The sequence below is a fragment of the Pecten maximus genome, chromosome 18, assembly GCF_902652985.1.
Source record: "Pecten maximus chromosome 18, xPecMax1.1, whole genome shotgun sequence".
Taxonomy (NCBI): Eukaryota; Metazoa; Mollusca; class Bivalvia; order Pectinida; family Pectinidae; genus Pecten; species Pecten maximus.
In genome coordinates this window covers 21,684,437-21,700,882 of record NC_047032.1, presented here as the reverse complement: position 1 = coordinate 21,700,882, position 16,446 = coordinate 21,684,437, and the positions used below count along the sequence as shown (strand labels likewise).

At 38.1% G+C, this 16,446-nt stretch overlaps 1 protein-coding gene across 1 annotated transcript; it reads right to left on the bottom strand.

The window, feature by feature from the left end:
* Positions 1-348: 348 nt before the first annotated feature.
* On the bottom strand, positions 349-14,637 carry LOC117316644 (contactin-associated protein-like 2). The gene is made up of 5 exons (XM_033871328.1): positions 14,556-14,637; positions 14,094-14,260; positions 4,328-4,474; positions 3,796-3,955; positions 349-798 (listed from the first exon to the last, which is right to left on the bottom strand). The coding sequence occupies exons 1-5, from the start codon at positions 14,599-14,601 to the stop codon at positions 596-598; spliced, it is 723 nt and encodes a 240-aa protein (XP_033727219.1). The 5' UTR covers positions 14,602-14,637; the 3' UTR covers positions 349-595.
* Positions 14,638-16,446: the final 1,809 nt, after the last annotated feature.

Below are 16,446 nucleotides of genomic sequence, written 5' to 3'. Positions count from 1 at the left end.
GTGTTTACACAGGAAATTTAGTTTTGGCTACAGTGAAAAATGGAAGCCCACCGAAAGGGTAAGATAGCAGGAAAACTTAATTTACAACATATGTCAAAACAAGATTAATTCTGTCTTTGGGATAGAGATATTTAATTTCAAATAGGTTTCAGAAAAAAAAATGTGTAGAGAGTTGTGTCATCTTTTGTCAAATATCATAATATTTTGCAATTTATGAGCATTTTTAAGCTGTTACCAAGGTAATCAAAGCTCTAAAAATCACAGAAAATAAAAGTTTACTTATCCTTCAGAGCTGTATTAAAATTGCAAATGTTCAGATTACAAATATGTATACTTTATTAGAGGTAACATGTAGAGTGAACTGGCAATGTTTACATATCTAAAACATGTGCCATATTTTTTCAGAATTGGGCATTTTTAATGTACACTGCTACCTAAATAATGATGCATGTCAACAAAATAACAGCCAAATTGATGTTCTCATCGTGTGTGAAATGATACCCAAACAGAGTTGCCTCATAAGGGTATGGACATTGAACTAATTATAAAGTGGTGGCATTGTTGTTTTGCACGAAGTACCAAACTCCGTCCAGATTCACAATTTAGACCATACATCGGAAGTCGAAGTAAGTAATCTACAGCGAGCAGACCCGATTTCAAACAGAAATCGGTTACATTCTTTTTGTTTGAAACACTTCAAGCCACATAAACCTTGGTTCGATGCGTCTGTGTCCTCAATAATTGGAAAGACGTTTCCTGTAGATCCCAGCTTCGCTTCCCATCGTTGGCAATTTCTGTCTGAAAACAAATTGTATTTAACGTCACTAGATTGGTTTGGTTTGTTTAATGTCCTATCCACAGGCCATTCGAGCAATTTAGGACGTCATCCCATGTATACGAGATGCATGCGCGTAGTTTGTGCTGTTTCCAACATTCTCAAATAGACATAGATAAACGATGTTATTATGGGTAATCCCATTATTCGCACTCATCACACGCAGGCATATCGCAAACACGGGAGTCCGTCCTTAAAGAAAACAAAAAACCAAACCAAACAATTAAGGATGCGACACAAAATCTTAAATTAATTTGTCAATATATATCAGATTGTTTTCTCCATGGTATGACGGTTCTATAAATAATACAAAACTAGTATAAATAGTACCATTTCCGCTTAATAGGTATTCGGTGGAAATAAACGAGAAACGTCGTCGTCAATATCGCCCGCCCCGCCAAAGAAATGGAAACTACCAATGTATGAATTTGCTTGTTTGCATTAAATGCGGTATATAGGTTTTTCATCATTTGTTAAACATGGCAACAGGAAAAACATGAGAAATGCGAAAAACACCTTATCCCGAAATTCACCGCAATGCGTGTACTAGATAACGTTTTCAGCTTCAAGATAACGCCCCGATATACTCTGCTGAAGCCCATGCTATCTGCATCACCCTCGAACACATTTAAACTACCAATGTAACAAAAGCAATTTTGTCTCGATTCGAAAAATACTCGGGTTCCTGGACATACCGGAATACTTGGCAATGAATAAGCAGATTCCGCAGCACAAGCAGCATTATCACTTCATTAAACTGATTTTAAACTCCATTTTTACCGATTTTAAACCGTCTGTAAATACATTGTTATCATTACAGTGGCAAAATAAATGAAATCAAAATGTAGACAACAAGTACTAATTGTAATGGGAAACCTTTAAAGATGTCCCCCCAAACGCCCCGCAGTCGTACAATTATGTTCGGCATCCCTCAATATCCCTTTATACCAAATTTCATTGAAATCGAACAACATCTAAATTTCGACCAATCAGAACCCTCCGTATGGTTGATATGGCGACGAACCCCATTCAGTTGATTTTGCAGTCCCCTTATACCCCTACATATCAAATTTCATCAAAATCGGACAATATCTAAATTTAGACCAATCAGATGTCAGGAAATGGCGGCAATTTTGTTAAAAAGTGAAAGTGAGGTTACGAGAGTGACCGGTGTCCCATGATGTACCTACATACCAAATTTCATCAAAATTAGACAATGTGCGGGTCCCAGTAAGTGAAATAGAGGTGGGGGCCCAATAGGGGAAATTGAGGCAATTCCTTTTAATCGCTACTTGCCATAAAGCAATCAATGGATTTGAACACAATTTGATCAGACACATCCTTGGGGAAAGGGGAACATATTTTGCATTAATGGTGACTCTGACCCACAAGGGGCCAAAGAGGCGGGGCCCAATAGGGAAAATAAAGACAATGCCTTTAAACCGCTACTTGTCATAAAGTTATGAATGGATTTGAATCAAATTTGTTTAGACACATCCTTGGCGGAAGGGGAACAGATTTTGCATTAATGATGACTCTGACCCCCAATGCAAGGGGCCAAAGAAGCGGGGCCCAATAGAGGTAATAGAGGTAATGCCTTTAAACTGCTTCTTGTCATAAAGTTATGAATGGATTTGAACACAATTTGATCAGAAACATCCTCGGATGAAGGGGAACATATTTTGCATAAATGGTGACCCTGACCCCCAAGGCGTCAAAGGGGCTGGGCCCAGTAAGTGAAATAGAGGTTATACCTTTAAATCGCTAATAGTCATTAAGTTATGAATGGATCTGAACCCAATTTGGTCAGAAACATCCGTGGGGGGAGGAAACAGATTTTGCATTAATGATGATTCTGGACACCAAAGGGGCCAAAGGGATTGGGCCAAATAGGGAAAATAGAGGTAATTCCTTTAAATCGCTACTTTTCATAAAGTTATGCCCATTTGGTCAGAAACATCCTTGGGGGGAAGGGGAACAGATTTTGCATAAATTGTTAATCTTACCCCAAGGGGACAAAGGGGTGGGTGGGGTCCAGTAGGGGAAATTAAGGTAATTTCTTTAAATCGCTACTAGTCAAAGAGTTGTGAATGCATTTACATGTTGTAAAAACAATCCTTGAGGTCTCTCAGACCCTTAGAGTCTGGACTTCGTTATTTCTTTAAAGCAGTTGGGAACCCCACACTATAACCATATATAGCATTGTTTTAGATTGACAAATAAAGCGAATTTAATATGAACATTATTTTGACATTTGGTCAAATCAAACCAGGTGAGCGATACATGGGTCTCTTGTTTAAATTATCTATTAAACAGATGTTTTCAAAGATACAAAAACATGAAGCATATTTTCTTAATTACAGATACTTCGCGGAAACAGATAGCGTGTTGTTTTATTTTAATCATCGAAATTAATCTCAGTCAACCAAGATAGCTAGAGGTTGCTGTGCTTGGTACAGCACCTAAAAATATCGAAGCGTAACTCCAAAATCAGTTAAAATAATCTCTGGCTAGTTGGTTAATAGTTCAACACCTAAGTTGTACATTGTACATTTTAAGGGTACCCAGCCAACTCTATATATTTTTGTTCTTACTTTACTATTTTCTGAATGAATTAAGTTACTTGAAACTAGCACGCTTATCATAGGGATTAGTTGTACGCTGTCCTTGTTGGTTACGTAAGATCGACATGAGAGGATGATGTTTCAGGGTCTGCAGTGGCTTTGATTTCAAGTTGTACATGATATATCGTATTGACATGGTTATTAAAGTGTTTTTACTTAAAGATAACATATCACCTATATATACATGTATATATATAAGTGATAGTGAAGGACTTTGCTAGGGTTCTATTACACATATGTATTAATACTACTTTGAAAATGTTTTTAACAAAAATTCATTATTCAAAAAAAAAAAAAAAAAGTTAATATGCCGATATTATTTGTCTTAGTACGCACTTGATGTATATGACACTGGACATCCCTGTACCTCCAGTCTCATTGACCTCTTGTGATCTCCATATCCGGAGACCAAAATAACCCGGATGTACTTGGCGACGACTTTTCCCTCTATTTCGTTGGTAACGATTGTGTTTCTGTCGGAATTCCCTGGAAACATCTTGTTAAAGAGAAAAAGAAAATAGGAAGTGTTGACAATGTCCATACAATTATGTACAAAAGCGTGTTATAGCTCAAATTAAACTGCATTATACAGCTATTCCGTCTAGGATTCGTCAGTTATGCCAAGTTATGTCAGGATGGTTTGGTTTGTTTAAGTTTTGTTTAGCATCAACAGCTTTGGTCATTTGGGACGAATTGTGTGTGCGAGACGCATGCATGTAATGTACTTGTCGTCCTTCTCCCAAAATGCGCAAGCTATTTTCTTGGGTTGATTTGATGATTAAAATGGAATGTTAGATATTTCAAACAGGAACATTAACATTAATTGAAATCTTCCAAAATATTGCCAGTCACTGTTAATTATTCTTACCTGTACATCGCCAGTAGAGCTTAATATATAACTCCATGTGATCCCGTCCATACTGGTGTTAACACTGTATAGAGTCACCCATTGATCATAACCGTCTCGTCCACGTGTCTGTATTGTCTTCAGTTCCGAGTCCGTCTGAAACTCCACCTGTAAATGATTTAAAACAAGGAACACACATACCATTTAATCTTTTGTTCATTATTTTTATAATAGTCATTCAAAAATTTCACATGGCCGACATTTGAGGCACACACGAGGCGTGTGTGGAGAACAGGTTATAGTTGTGTGACCTGTGGCACTTATATTTGTGTGGAGTTTCTCGATGCAAGCGAATATACAGCTCATATACGACTAATCGCGATAAACAGCTCATGGTAATTCCTCAAGTTACAATATGATAAAAGATGTAAGCCGAAAACTGTCCTTTATGTAGATTATTGGTCTGAGACATATTTTACATATGCAGTTTGAGGCTTAAATCTTCTTAAAACACAACACAGGCCGTCCTTAAATGACCTGAGCTGTTAATAGGACGTTAAAAAAAATAAACCAAACCAAACCAAACTGCAGGTAGGGCGTAAGAATTGTACCTGCTGCCCCCATTGCAAGATCGTAAGAGGCGACTAAATTTGGGATCTTATCTTTTCTCTTCTTTCTGAACAACTTTCTTCTTCCTAATGTCTCCCTTGCCACTGCCTCACATTTGGCCTTTAGTTGAGCGTTCGCCGCTGTGAGGAAGACTTTGGGTTCTGTCCCCTAGCCGATACATTTTGTTTAACGTCCTATTAACAGCTAAGATCATTTAAGGACGGCCTCCCGTGCGTGCGACATGCATGCGTGTGGTGAGTGCGTATATGTGTTTTTGGAGGATGCGGTATGCTCGTGTTCAGTCTCCTTGTGATAGGCCGGAACTTTTACCGATTTATAGTGCTACCTCACTAAAGAATACTGCCGAAGACACCCAGCAGGACACCCCACTCGGTCACATTATACTGACAACGGGCTAACCAGTCGTCCCACCTCAAGTACGCTGAGCGCTAAGCAGGAGTAGCAACTACCATCTTTAAAGACTGTGGTATGTCTCGGCCAGGGGACAGAACCCAAAGACTTTCTCACAGGGGCGAACGCTCAACTAAAGGCCAAAAGTGAGAAGAAAGTTGTTAAGAAAGAAGAGAAAAGATAAGATCCCAAGTTTAGTCGCCTCTTACGATCATGCAATGGGGGCAGCAGGTACAATTCTTACGCCCTACCTGCAGGGCAGACAAGGGTAAAACATGGGAGTGGAATCACAAATGTAAGGAGGCATTTGACAAGGTCAAGCGACTAGTAACTTCACAGGAAGTACTCACTCACTATGATCCTAAGAAACCACTTAGGTTGGCCTGCGACGCCTCACCCGTAGGACTTGGTGCTGTGTTATCACATGAAACTGAAAATGGAGGGGAACGTCCTATCGCGTATGCTTCAAGAACTTTTGAGTGCTGCAGAAAAGAATTACTCTCAAATCGACAAGGAAGCTCTTGGCCTAATTTGGGGAGTAAAACATTTTTATAACTATTTTTTCGGTCGTAAATTCACATTGATTACAGACCATAAACCCCTGGTGTCTATATTTTAGTCCAGAGAAGGGAATTCCAGGAACCACGGCAGCTACAATGCAGAGATACGCGTTGTTTTTGTCAGGTTTGACATATGACATTGAGTATAAATCTACTCACAAACACGGTAATGCAGACAGCTTATCAAGATTACCCCTAGATGTTAAACACAGTGACAATGAGGAGGACAAAACTGTGAATGCTATACATATTCACCAGTTAGTGACCCAGTCTCAGGTTAGAAGGGAGACAACTCGTGATCCTGTACTTGCTATTGTACTACAGACAGTGATGAGTGGTTGGCAAGAGGAGTTGTCTGATGATACTTTGAAACCATATTTTGTGAGGAAAAAATGAGATCACAGAACATCAAGGATGCCTTCTGTGGGGAATGAGGGTTGATCATACCACCAAAATTACAAGCTCATATGTTAAATGAGATACACAATGGTCATATTGGAGTTGTACGGATGAAAGCAGTAGCTAGAAGCTATGCTTGGTGGCCAAACATAGACTGTGACATTGAACAGATGTGCAAGTCATGCACAGGATGCCAGAGTGTAAAGGGAGCACCACATGTGGCTCCACTCCATCCTTGAATTGGCCTACTAAACCCTGGCATCGTATACATATTGATTTCGCGGGTCCATTTCTAGATGCTATGTATCTCATCATTGTGGATGCATATTCAAAGTGGCCCGAGTGTGGTGAAGATGAGGACGACGACGTCGGAGAAAACCATCGACATACTCAGAACAGTATTTTCTCGTAACGGAATACCAACCGAGATTGTCAGCGACAATGGACCCTCAATTCACCTCCGAAACTTTCAAGAACTTTGTAAAGGCTAACGGAGTCCGACACATCACATCATCTCCTTACCATCTAAGTACGAATGGGTTGGCGGAACGATTTGTTCAGTCATTTTAAGTCAGCGATGAAGGCAAGCAAGAAAGATCATGGCTCACTTACCAAGAAACTAGCTAATTTCCTATTGGCGTACAGGAACTCTCCACATGCTACTACCAATGAAAGTCCTGTTAAGTTGTTTCTTGAAGACAATTACCTTCAAGGTTAGACCTCATACGTCCAAACGTCCAGGAACGAGTTGCTCATCAACAAGGAAAGATGATGGAAAAACGTAAATCTTCGACGAGGGAATTTGAATTAGGACAGTCTGTGACGATTCGTGATTATTGTCGGGGAGGAACTAACAAGTGGGTATCAGGAAAGATCACACAGAGAACAGGACCAGTATCATATCGTGTGGAAGTATTCCCAGGAAATTTTGGCGAAGACATGTTGATCAGATTAGAGATGCACACGCGCAGATTCCAGTTAACACACCAACAGTTTATCCATCTGTGCCTAGAGTGTCAAAACCTCTAAACAAGTCTCAAGATCCACCTGTGACTCCAGTTACCACATGTGGTGATTCTGATTCTACACCACCCATATCTGAGAGCAGTATACCTGAATCACCACCAGTCACCATTCGCAATTCCAGCCCGGAGCCGAGGTACCCTGTGAGACCCAATCGGACGAGTGCTCCGTCAAAGTACGAAGACTATGTTCAATTTTAGTTGTGGTCATACGTGTGGTAGGGCATAATAATCCCTGTATGAACCACGGAACCCCATCGGTTCCTTATCAAGTTTATTTCCTTTGATATTGTTTTAACCATATCATCAGTAATGATAAGTGTTATATTATCTACATATAGATAGAGACTGTTTCACAATAGACTGCTAATTGTGTATTTTGAAAAGAAATCTAGTCATTAATAACATTTCATTTTATAGTCATGGTATGTCAGAGCTAGACGGAAGGATATGTTATGTATTTGCCATTAAATGTTTATCAATGATAGCTATTCCGGATATCTAGTCCGTATCTGATTTCAGAGAGTGCGTTATTAGTCACGCCGTACATTGTAGCTCTTCATCAGTAAGGTAATAAAGTTCACTTCCAAAGTTTCTCTATCAATGGCGAGTTGGGTTATCTGTCAAGCGAACAACAAACACAACAGTATTATTAATAAGTAAATATGAAATGGTCATATTACGTTCTTCAGCGCTCGATCTACCTGTACCTGGTCTAAAACGCATTTGACTACTTATTCTTGATTTTTACTTTTATATTGTATTATGTATATGTACGTTATATACGTCTAGAACAGCCGTCAGTAATATACACTATACAATTCTTATGTTATACTTCCGGTTAAAAAATAAAATGCCACTCCTCTATATCGGTATACATAAATATGTCCGTGATGACATTATTGGGTTCCGTTTGGATCTTATTCCGGAAAACGAACTGAAAGTGGTTTCTATTTCTATCCTATCTAGACTCGCTTCTGGTACGGCTGTGTAGGCCATTTGTACACGTGTGAGCCGTGAAGATTGTCGTTACCTATGTTCCCCGTACTTTGCATGACGTTTTGGTGTTGTCTTTCTCTTAATCTGTTAATAGGACGTTAAACAAAATAAACCAGACCAAACCAAACTCTTTATCTGCTTGTGTTTTATTTCCTTACGGCCCCTTTGCCGATACACTACATGTATCCAGCACACGCACGCACGTTCCCTCTCTCTCGCACAAATGCATGCATCACAGGTTTATGCCCAATTGAAATTTAGTCTCATTCCGACAGTTAAGGTGTGTTCCTAACATAGTCCATATACAGTACATTTTGAACACCATTATCAAGTACTGAAACGGATTAAATTGAAATGTGATTACTTGAAAAAATGATTTCAGTACTTCTTTAAATGATACGTGCACCGTTAAAGAGAATATAATTAACCAAATCCCACAATGAAAGTGTGATAAAGTAAGATTTCAACAGTACATCTAAGCAATTTTCAACAAAGATATATCAAAGCTTAAATATTAAAAATGTTTATTTTAAAAAACAGTTTTTTTTCGAGTGAAATTGTTTTTCTTTTTTTTTCTGATGTTTCATTTTCACTCTTTAAGATTTGACCAATCAAAACACTGCCTACAAACGACAATTTGGAAAATTAAAAGCTTCTCCGGTATATTTTGCTTTTAAAATGTAGGCCAAATAAACAAAATATCTACCAATGTCTTCAGTAATACCAAATATATTTCACTCGTGTTTCTTATATTTTGATGTTACACTCGTGGAAATGTAAACATATATAAGCGCCACTCGAGAATATATTGGTATTACTGAGCCGGTTAGTTCCTAATTTTGGATGCCTAGGAAGACGCTAGTTTCCTCTATCCCCCATTCTCCTTATTACCATTCCCCCTTCCCCTCCCTCTTCCCACCATGCAGACAGCTTATCAAGATTACCCCTAGATGTTAAACACAGTGACAATGAGGAGGACAAAACTGTGAATGCTATACATATTCACCAGTTAGTGACCCAGTCTCAGGTTAGAAGGGAGACAACTCGTGATCCTGTACTTGCTATTGTACTACAGACAGTGATGAGTGGTTGGCAAGAGGAGTTGTCTGATGATACTTTGAAACCATATTTGTGAGGAAAAATGAGATCACAGAACATCAAGGATGCCTTCTGTGGGGAATGAGGGTGATCATACCACCAAAATTACAAGCTCATATGTTAAATGAGATACACAATGGTCATATTGGAGTTGTACGGATGAAAGCAGTAGCTAGAAGCTATGCTTGGTGGCCAAACATAGACTGTGACATTGAACAGATGTGCAAGTCATGCACAGGATGCCAGAGTGTAAAGGGAGCACCACATGTGGCTCCACTCCATCCTTGGAATTGGCCTACTAAACCCTGGCATCGTATACATATTGATTTCGCGGGTCCATTTCTAGATGCTATGTATCTCATCATTGTGGATGCATATTCAAAGTGGCCCGAGGTGGTGAAGATGAGGACGACGACGTCGGAGAAAACCATCGACATACTCAGAACAGTATTTTCTCGTAACGGAATACCAACCGAGATTGTCAGCGACAATGGACCTCAATTCACCTCCGAAACTTTCAAGAACTTTGTAAAGGCTAACGGAGTCCGACACATCACATCATCTCCTTACCATCTAAGTACGAATGGGTTGGCGGAACGATTTGTTCAGTCATTTAAGTCAGCGATGAAGGCAAGCAAGAAAGATCATGGCTCACTTACCAAGAAACTAGCTAATTTCCTATTGGCGTACAGGAACTCTCCACATGCTACTACCAATGAAAGTCCTGTTAAGTTGTTTCTTGGAAGACAATTACCTTCAAGGTTAGACCTCATACGTCCAAACGTCCAGGAACGAGTTGCTCATCAACAAGGAAAGATGATGGAAAAACGTAAATCTTCGACGAGGGAATTTGAATTAGGACAGTCTGTGACGATTCGTGATTATTGTCGGGGAGGAACTAACAAGTGGGTATCAGGAAAGATCACACAGAGAACAGGACCAGTATCATATCGTGTGGAAGTATTCCCAGGAAATTTTGGCGAAGACATGTTGATCAGATTAGAGATGCACACGCGCAGATTCCAGTTAACACACCAACAGTTTATCCATCTGTGCCTAGAGTGTCAAAACCTCTAAACAAGTCTCAAGATCCACCTGTGACTCCAGTTACCACATGTGGTGATTCTGATTCTACACCACCCATATCTGAGAGCAGTATACCTGAATCACCACCAGTCACCATTCGCAATTCCAGCCCGGAGCCGAGGTACCCTGTGAGACCCAATCGGACGAGTGCTCCGTCAAAGTACGAAGACTATGTTCAATTTTAGTTGTGGTCATACGTGTGGTAGGGCATAATAATCCCTGTATGAACCACGGAACCCCATCGGTTCCTTATCAAGTTTATTTCCTTTGATATTGTTTTAACCATATCATCAGTAATGATAAGTGTTATATTATCTACATATAGATAGAGACTGTTTCACAATAGACTGCTAATTGTGTATTTTGAAAAGAAATCTAGTCATTAATAACATTTCATTTTATAGTCATGGTATGTCAGAGCTAGACGGAAGGATATGTTATGTATTTGCCATTAAATGTTTATCAATGATAGCTATTCCGGATATCTAGTCCGTATCTGATTTCAGAGAGTGCGTTATTAGTCACGCCGTACATTGTAGCTCTTCATCAGTAAGGTAATAAAGTTCACTTCCAAAGTTTCTCTATCAATGGCGAGTTGGGTTATCTGTCAAGCGAACAACAAACACAACAGTATTATTAATAAGTAAATATGAAATGGTCATATTACGTCTTCAGCGCTCGATCTACCTGTACCTGGTCTAAAACGCATTTGACTACTTATTCTTGATTTTTACTTTTATATTGTATTATGTATATGTACGTTATATACGTCTAGAACAGCCGTCAGTAAATATACACTATACAATTCTTATGTTATACTTCCGGTTAAAAAATAAAATGCCACTCCTCTATATCGGTATACATAAATATGTCCGTGATGACATTATTGGGTTCCGTTTGGATCTTATTCCGGAAAACGAACTGAAAGTGGTTTCTATTTCTATCCTATCTAGACTCGCTTCTGGTACGGCTGTGTAGGCCATTTGTACACGTGTGAGCCGTGAAGATTGTCGTTACCTATGTTCCCCGTACTTTGCATGACGTTTTGGTGTTGTCTTTCTCTTAATCTGTTAATAGGACGTTAAACAAAATAAACCAGACCAAACCAAACTCTTTATCTGCTTGTGTTTTATTTCCTTACGGCCCCTTTGCCGATACACTACATGTATCCAGCACACGCACGCACGTTCCCTCTCTCTCGCACAAATGCATGCATCACAGGTTTATGCCCAATTGAAATTTAGTCTCATTCCGACAGTTAAGGTGTGTTCCTAACATAGTCCATATACAGTACATTTTGAACACCATTATCAAGTACTGAAACGGATTAAATTGAAATGTGATTACTTGAAAAAATGATTTCAGTACTTCTTTAAATGATACGTGCACCGTTAAAGAGAATATAATTAACCAAATCCCACAATGAAAGTGTGATAAAGTAAGATTTCAACAGTACATCTAAGCAATTTTCAACAAAGATATATCAAAGCTTAAATATTAAAAATGTTTATTTTAAAAAACAGTTTTTTTTCGAGTGAAATTGTTTTTCTTTTTTTTTCTGATGTTTCATTTTCACTCTTTAAGATTTGACCAATCAAAACACTGCCTACAAACGACAATTTGGAAAATTAAAAGCTTCTCCGGTATATTTTGCTTTTAAAATATAGGCCAAATAAACAAAATATCTACCAATGTCTTCAGTAATACCAAATATATTTCACTCGTGTTTCTTATATTTTGATGTTACACTCGTGGAAATGTAAACATATATAAGCGCCACTCGAGAAATATATTTGGTATTACTGAAGACGCGGTTAGATGTCCTCTATATATTTTGGGATGATACCAAATCTCTTAAGGGAAATGATAGGAAAGAAATTTTGTGCGCAGGAGGTGGGGGGACGTAAACATGTATATTCAGTGTTTTGTGATTCTCTGTAATTTTGGACAGCTTCAAGTCACGTATTGGACGGTTACAGGTGATGCTGTTGCATTCTGCTGGAAAGCTAGTATGTAGATAACAGTGTTAAAACTACAAACATATATATATGTACATATCTTGTGTGCATTTGTCTTTTTTACAGCAATGTGTATTCATTGGAGTAAGTTGAATGTGTCGGCGAAGTAAAAGGATTGTGTAAAGCGAAGTGTGTTAGTGGATTGTGTACAGCGGAGTGTGTAAGTGGATTGTGTACAGCTGAGTGTGTACAGCGGAGTGTGTTATTGGATTGTGTACAGCGGAGTGTGAAAGTGGATTCTGTACAGCGGAGTGTGTAAGTGGATTGTGTACATCGGAGTGTAAATGGAATGCATACAGTGGATTTTATACAGTGGAGTATGTAAGTGGATTGTGTACAGTGGAGTGTGTAAGTGGAGTGTGTACATCGGAGTATAAGTGGATTGTGTACAGCGGAGTGGGTAAGTACAGTAAGTAGCGACAGCATTACTCCACTTTGTTATCTACGTATGTCCTAAGACGTGATATCTTGTGAATGGACATTCATAGTTTGGGGATACTTGTCCTTAGAAAGGTGTTATATTATAGTACATATAGAGACATTTTAATCTATGATGGCCGGAAGATACGAAGGTTGGCGTTACTGATACGTACTGGAGATCATTCCGACCGGAGTCATCAGTAATTGAGGAGCTGTTGAGGTATATGTCTTCAGCCGGATACGGAAATATTTATTGTGTGGGGACAGGTGTACTTCGTTAGTGGATTGATTGAATAACATAAACATTGCTATTATCCAACAATTGGAAAGCCATAGAAAATAACATATTTATAGAATTACAGGTGTATAATATGTATATAAATACTGTGATAAATATAGGGAATGAAAGAGTACGCGCCTTTATGGACTTATTTGTTACTGTATTTAATATAGATAAATATAAATATTGTATTGATCATTTAAGAACGGCATCCACAGGTATGTCATGTGATTGAATGCATTGGAATTTGTTTTCGGGAGCAATTATTCAATGAAATAAATGTAGAGTAATTGAAGGGTACCTGCAAATTTAGAAATCATTTCAAAAGGTTTAAGTATTAATTGAACAAATTGAAATTTTACTGTCTCTCTTCCTTTAAAAAAGAAGGTAGTCCTTCATGTCGGGAGATTTAAATATATTTTTTCAAAATTTTCCTATCTATCAGGAAAAGGGAACAACTATGCATTACAATGTCAATGTTGCTATTTTTACATGAGAGAAAAATCACGTGAACTATGCTTTCACAATTGTAGTACAAATATTCAATGCCTCGTGAAACTACATAGTAAGTTTATTGATTTAAAACGCTAAAACTCAAACTTACTTCAGATAACTAGCAAAAATATTTCGTAGATTCACATTTCACATTAAACAAGTCTATGACTTGTAATCCAATGTAACTGATAGTTTCCCTTGATGAATGGTTAAAATGAACTTTTAACACCTATGATATATACAAGAAAACGAAACCATGTTCCCAGTACAAAATTGATAAACTGACAAAGAATGAAAAAATAGATTTGCAAATTTGTTTGCTTCATCGCCAACGCCCTTAATTGTTTGCCATTTTCGACACTGTCTAATAAACATGGTGTTTGACATTACCTGTAAATATTGCTCGTTGTCAGTATCCTTTGGACACCAGGCATTGCTACTGTTGATTCCTGCAGCATATATGTCACAGGCTCCATAAGTGGATGATGCCGAAAACGCATTGTCAGAAACACCATATGTTCCAGTCACTAGATTTACATCACAAGGACTACATTTTACTGAAATTGTAAATTTCGTTACACATTTGTTTGCCTTTGATTTGGTTTCGGCTTGTTGTAAACGAATTTTAAACAGGTTTTGTCATCTTAAACGTGTTTCTGCGAGACTTTATCCTGCTATAAATTGTTGATATATCTGTACATAATGCGTCTTTGTGTCTAGTTTGGTTTTGTTCATTAAAAAGTGCCAAGGTTAAAAAATAAAAAGCATCGATTGAAATATAATCGTAAAAACAACTACAGGCCGTAGTAATTGTACTTATCGTTATAAGAAAGCAATTTAAATAAAACTCACCACAACGCAACATCAACAGGGCGAGTATTTGTATCACCCTCTCCATTATATGTAGTCCAACACCAGTGTCCAATGCAACTCTTGTTTCTATTGCGATAGTGAATAACGTTGCCCCGGGATACTAGTAAAGGCCAATGTATTCTAATTATTCTGAGTGCTGACCATAGCGAACGCATTACCTAAGTACACAATACGCCAACAATCTGACATAACGATTATTTAAATAACGTTAACGAACTCGACCTCTTTAAATCCGTATATACTATATGTCCTCTCCCTTTTAACATTCTCGTGTCAGTTTTGTCTTTCCATGATGTGCTTACGCCGTACAATTGCTCTTATCGCTATATATACAATTTTGATTATCTAAAAGCTGTCGGTCTGTTCCACAAGCTATGAGTAACTATAGCCTTATTTGTCATTTTAATCTACAGATGTACCAATATGCTTTTACATATTGTGTTTGTTCAACGGCACATCAACACTTAATTCATTGGGACCACAATTTATATGTCGACAGCTATGTTGATTTAAGGGCGGGCTCCCCGGCGTACTGGCACATTCTCTATCAGTTCACCTTCCAAACTCCTCGCTGAATACACTTTTAATTAGTGTATATAAAACCGGCAAAGTCCCTTCTTCGTGGAAAATGGCTACAATCAAACAAATTCCTAAACCAGGAAAAGACACCATTGGTCCTTCTAAATACCACTCCATTGCTCACATAGGCTACATATGTAAACCTTTCCAACTCATGATTAACTGCAGATTTGAGAAGTATTAAAGATCAAACATTATTTCGTTAAAACTGAAAAAGTGGAAATATGGCAATATGGAAAGTCTGGCTGGCAGGGGCATCAGAGGCTATTAACCATATTTTATTTCATTTTTTTTCTCAGAGAACGTTCTTAGTATGCAACGTTTTCTGATGCAAAAAAGCAAGGAATGGGCGTACCGCAAGGACATTTGCTCTCTGTCACTCTTTTGTACTTGATTAAATAATGAAAATTTTACCCCTTCAGTACAGGGTTCTATATGTTTTGATGGTTTTCTTATATGTTTACAGCAATGCCTGAAATAACTCCCAATTTTGGTTAACGAAAACAGTTCCATTTCCGCGTTTTCAAGATACACACTCTTGCTATAGTTTGCTGTGTTCCTGGACATAACAGAGTTTCTGGTAATGAATAAGTAGATCGAGCTGCAAAAACGGCATATTCACCTACTAAATATTTGACCGAATTTGATTTTGTGTAAGGCCAAATGTATACGCATTCGCATTTGGTTGGAATCTTCACTATGTAGCGGAAATTTGGAAACAAATTATGAGAATGACCCCTTAGGTGGCTGAGGGACGGGGCCAAAAGACAGCAATTTGACTATATTTGCATTAACGACTTTTTTTCTAGAACTATGTTCGGGATATCGTTCATATTTCCCACGCTTTGTTTGATTTTAACATGGAGTAAACATTGCACTAAGAGTGAGATGGAGAGACTTTCAGATGGTGTGGTTTTGAAAGGCTCCTAGGGTAGCACACTACAGTAGGACAGCCTGGCCATGGGCGATTTTTTTTGTTAAGTAAATAACTCTCGTATTATGATATGCATAAGAAAAATGAAGAAAAAATAAATGTACACTATAATTGGTATATTCAGTGTGAAGTAGTACATACAGGCTTCACATTTGTTAAAACAAAAATTAATGAATTGGTTCCGGATTTTAAATTTCCGGATTTTCCGAAAGTGTGTTTACACAGGAAATTTAGTTTTGTCTTCATCGAAAAATGAAAGCCCACCGAAAAGGTAAGATAGCAGGAAAACTTAATTTACAACATATGTCAAAACAAGATTAATTCTGTCTATGGGATAGAGATATTTAATTTCAAATA

What these genes read in the sequence shown, in the direction of transcription:
- LOC117316644 (XM_033871328.1), bottom strand. Translation starts at nt 14,601, where the DNA reads ATGGAGAGGGTGATACAAATACTCGCCCTGTTGATGTTGCGTTGTG. An exon ending in ACAACGAGCAATATTTACAG is followed by an intron (nt 4,475 to 14,093) that starts GTAATGTCAAAC and finishes AATCATTTACAG; the next exon opens with GTGGAGTTTCAGACGGACTC. An exon ending in GCTCTACTGGCGATGTACAG is followed by an intron (nt 3,956 to 4,327) that starts GTAAGAATAATT and finishes CTCTTTAACAAG; the next exon opens with ATGTTTCCAGGGAATTCCGA.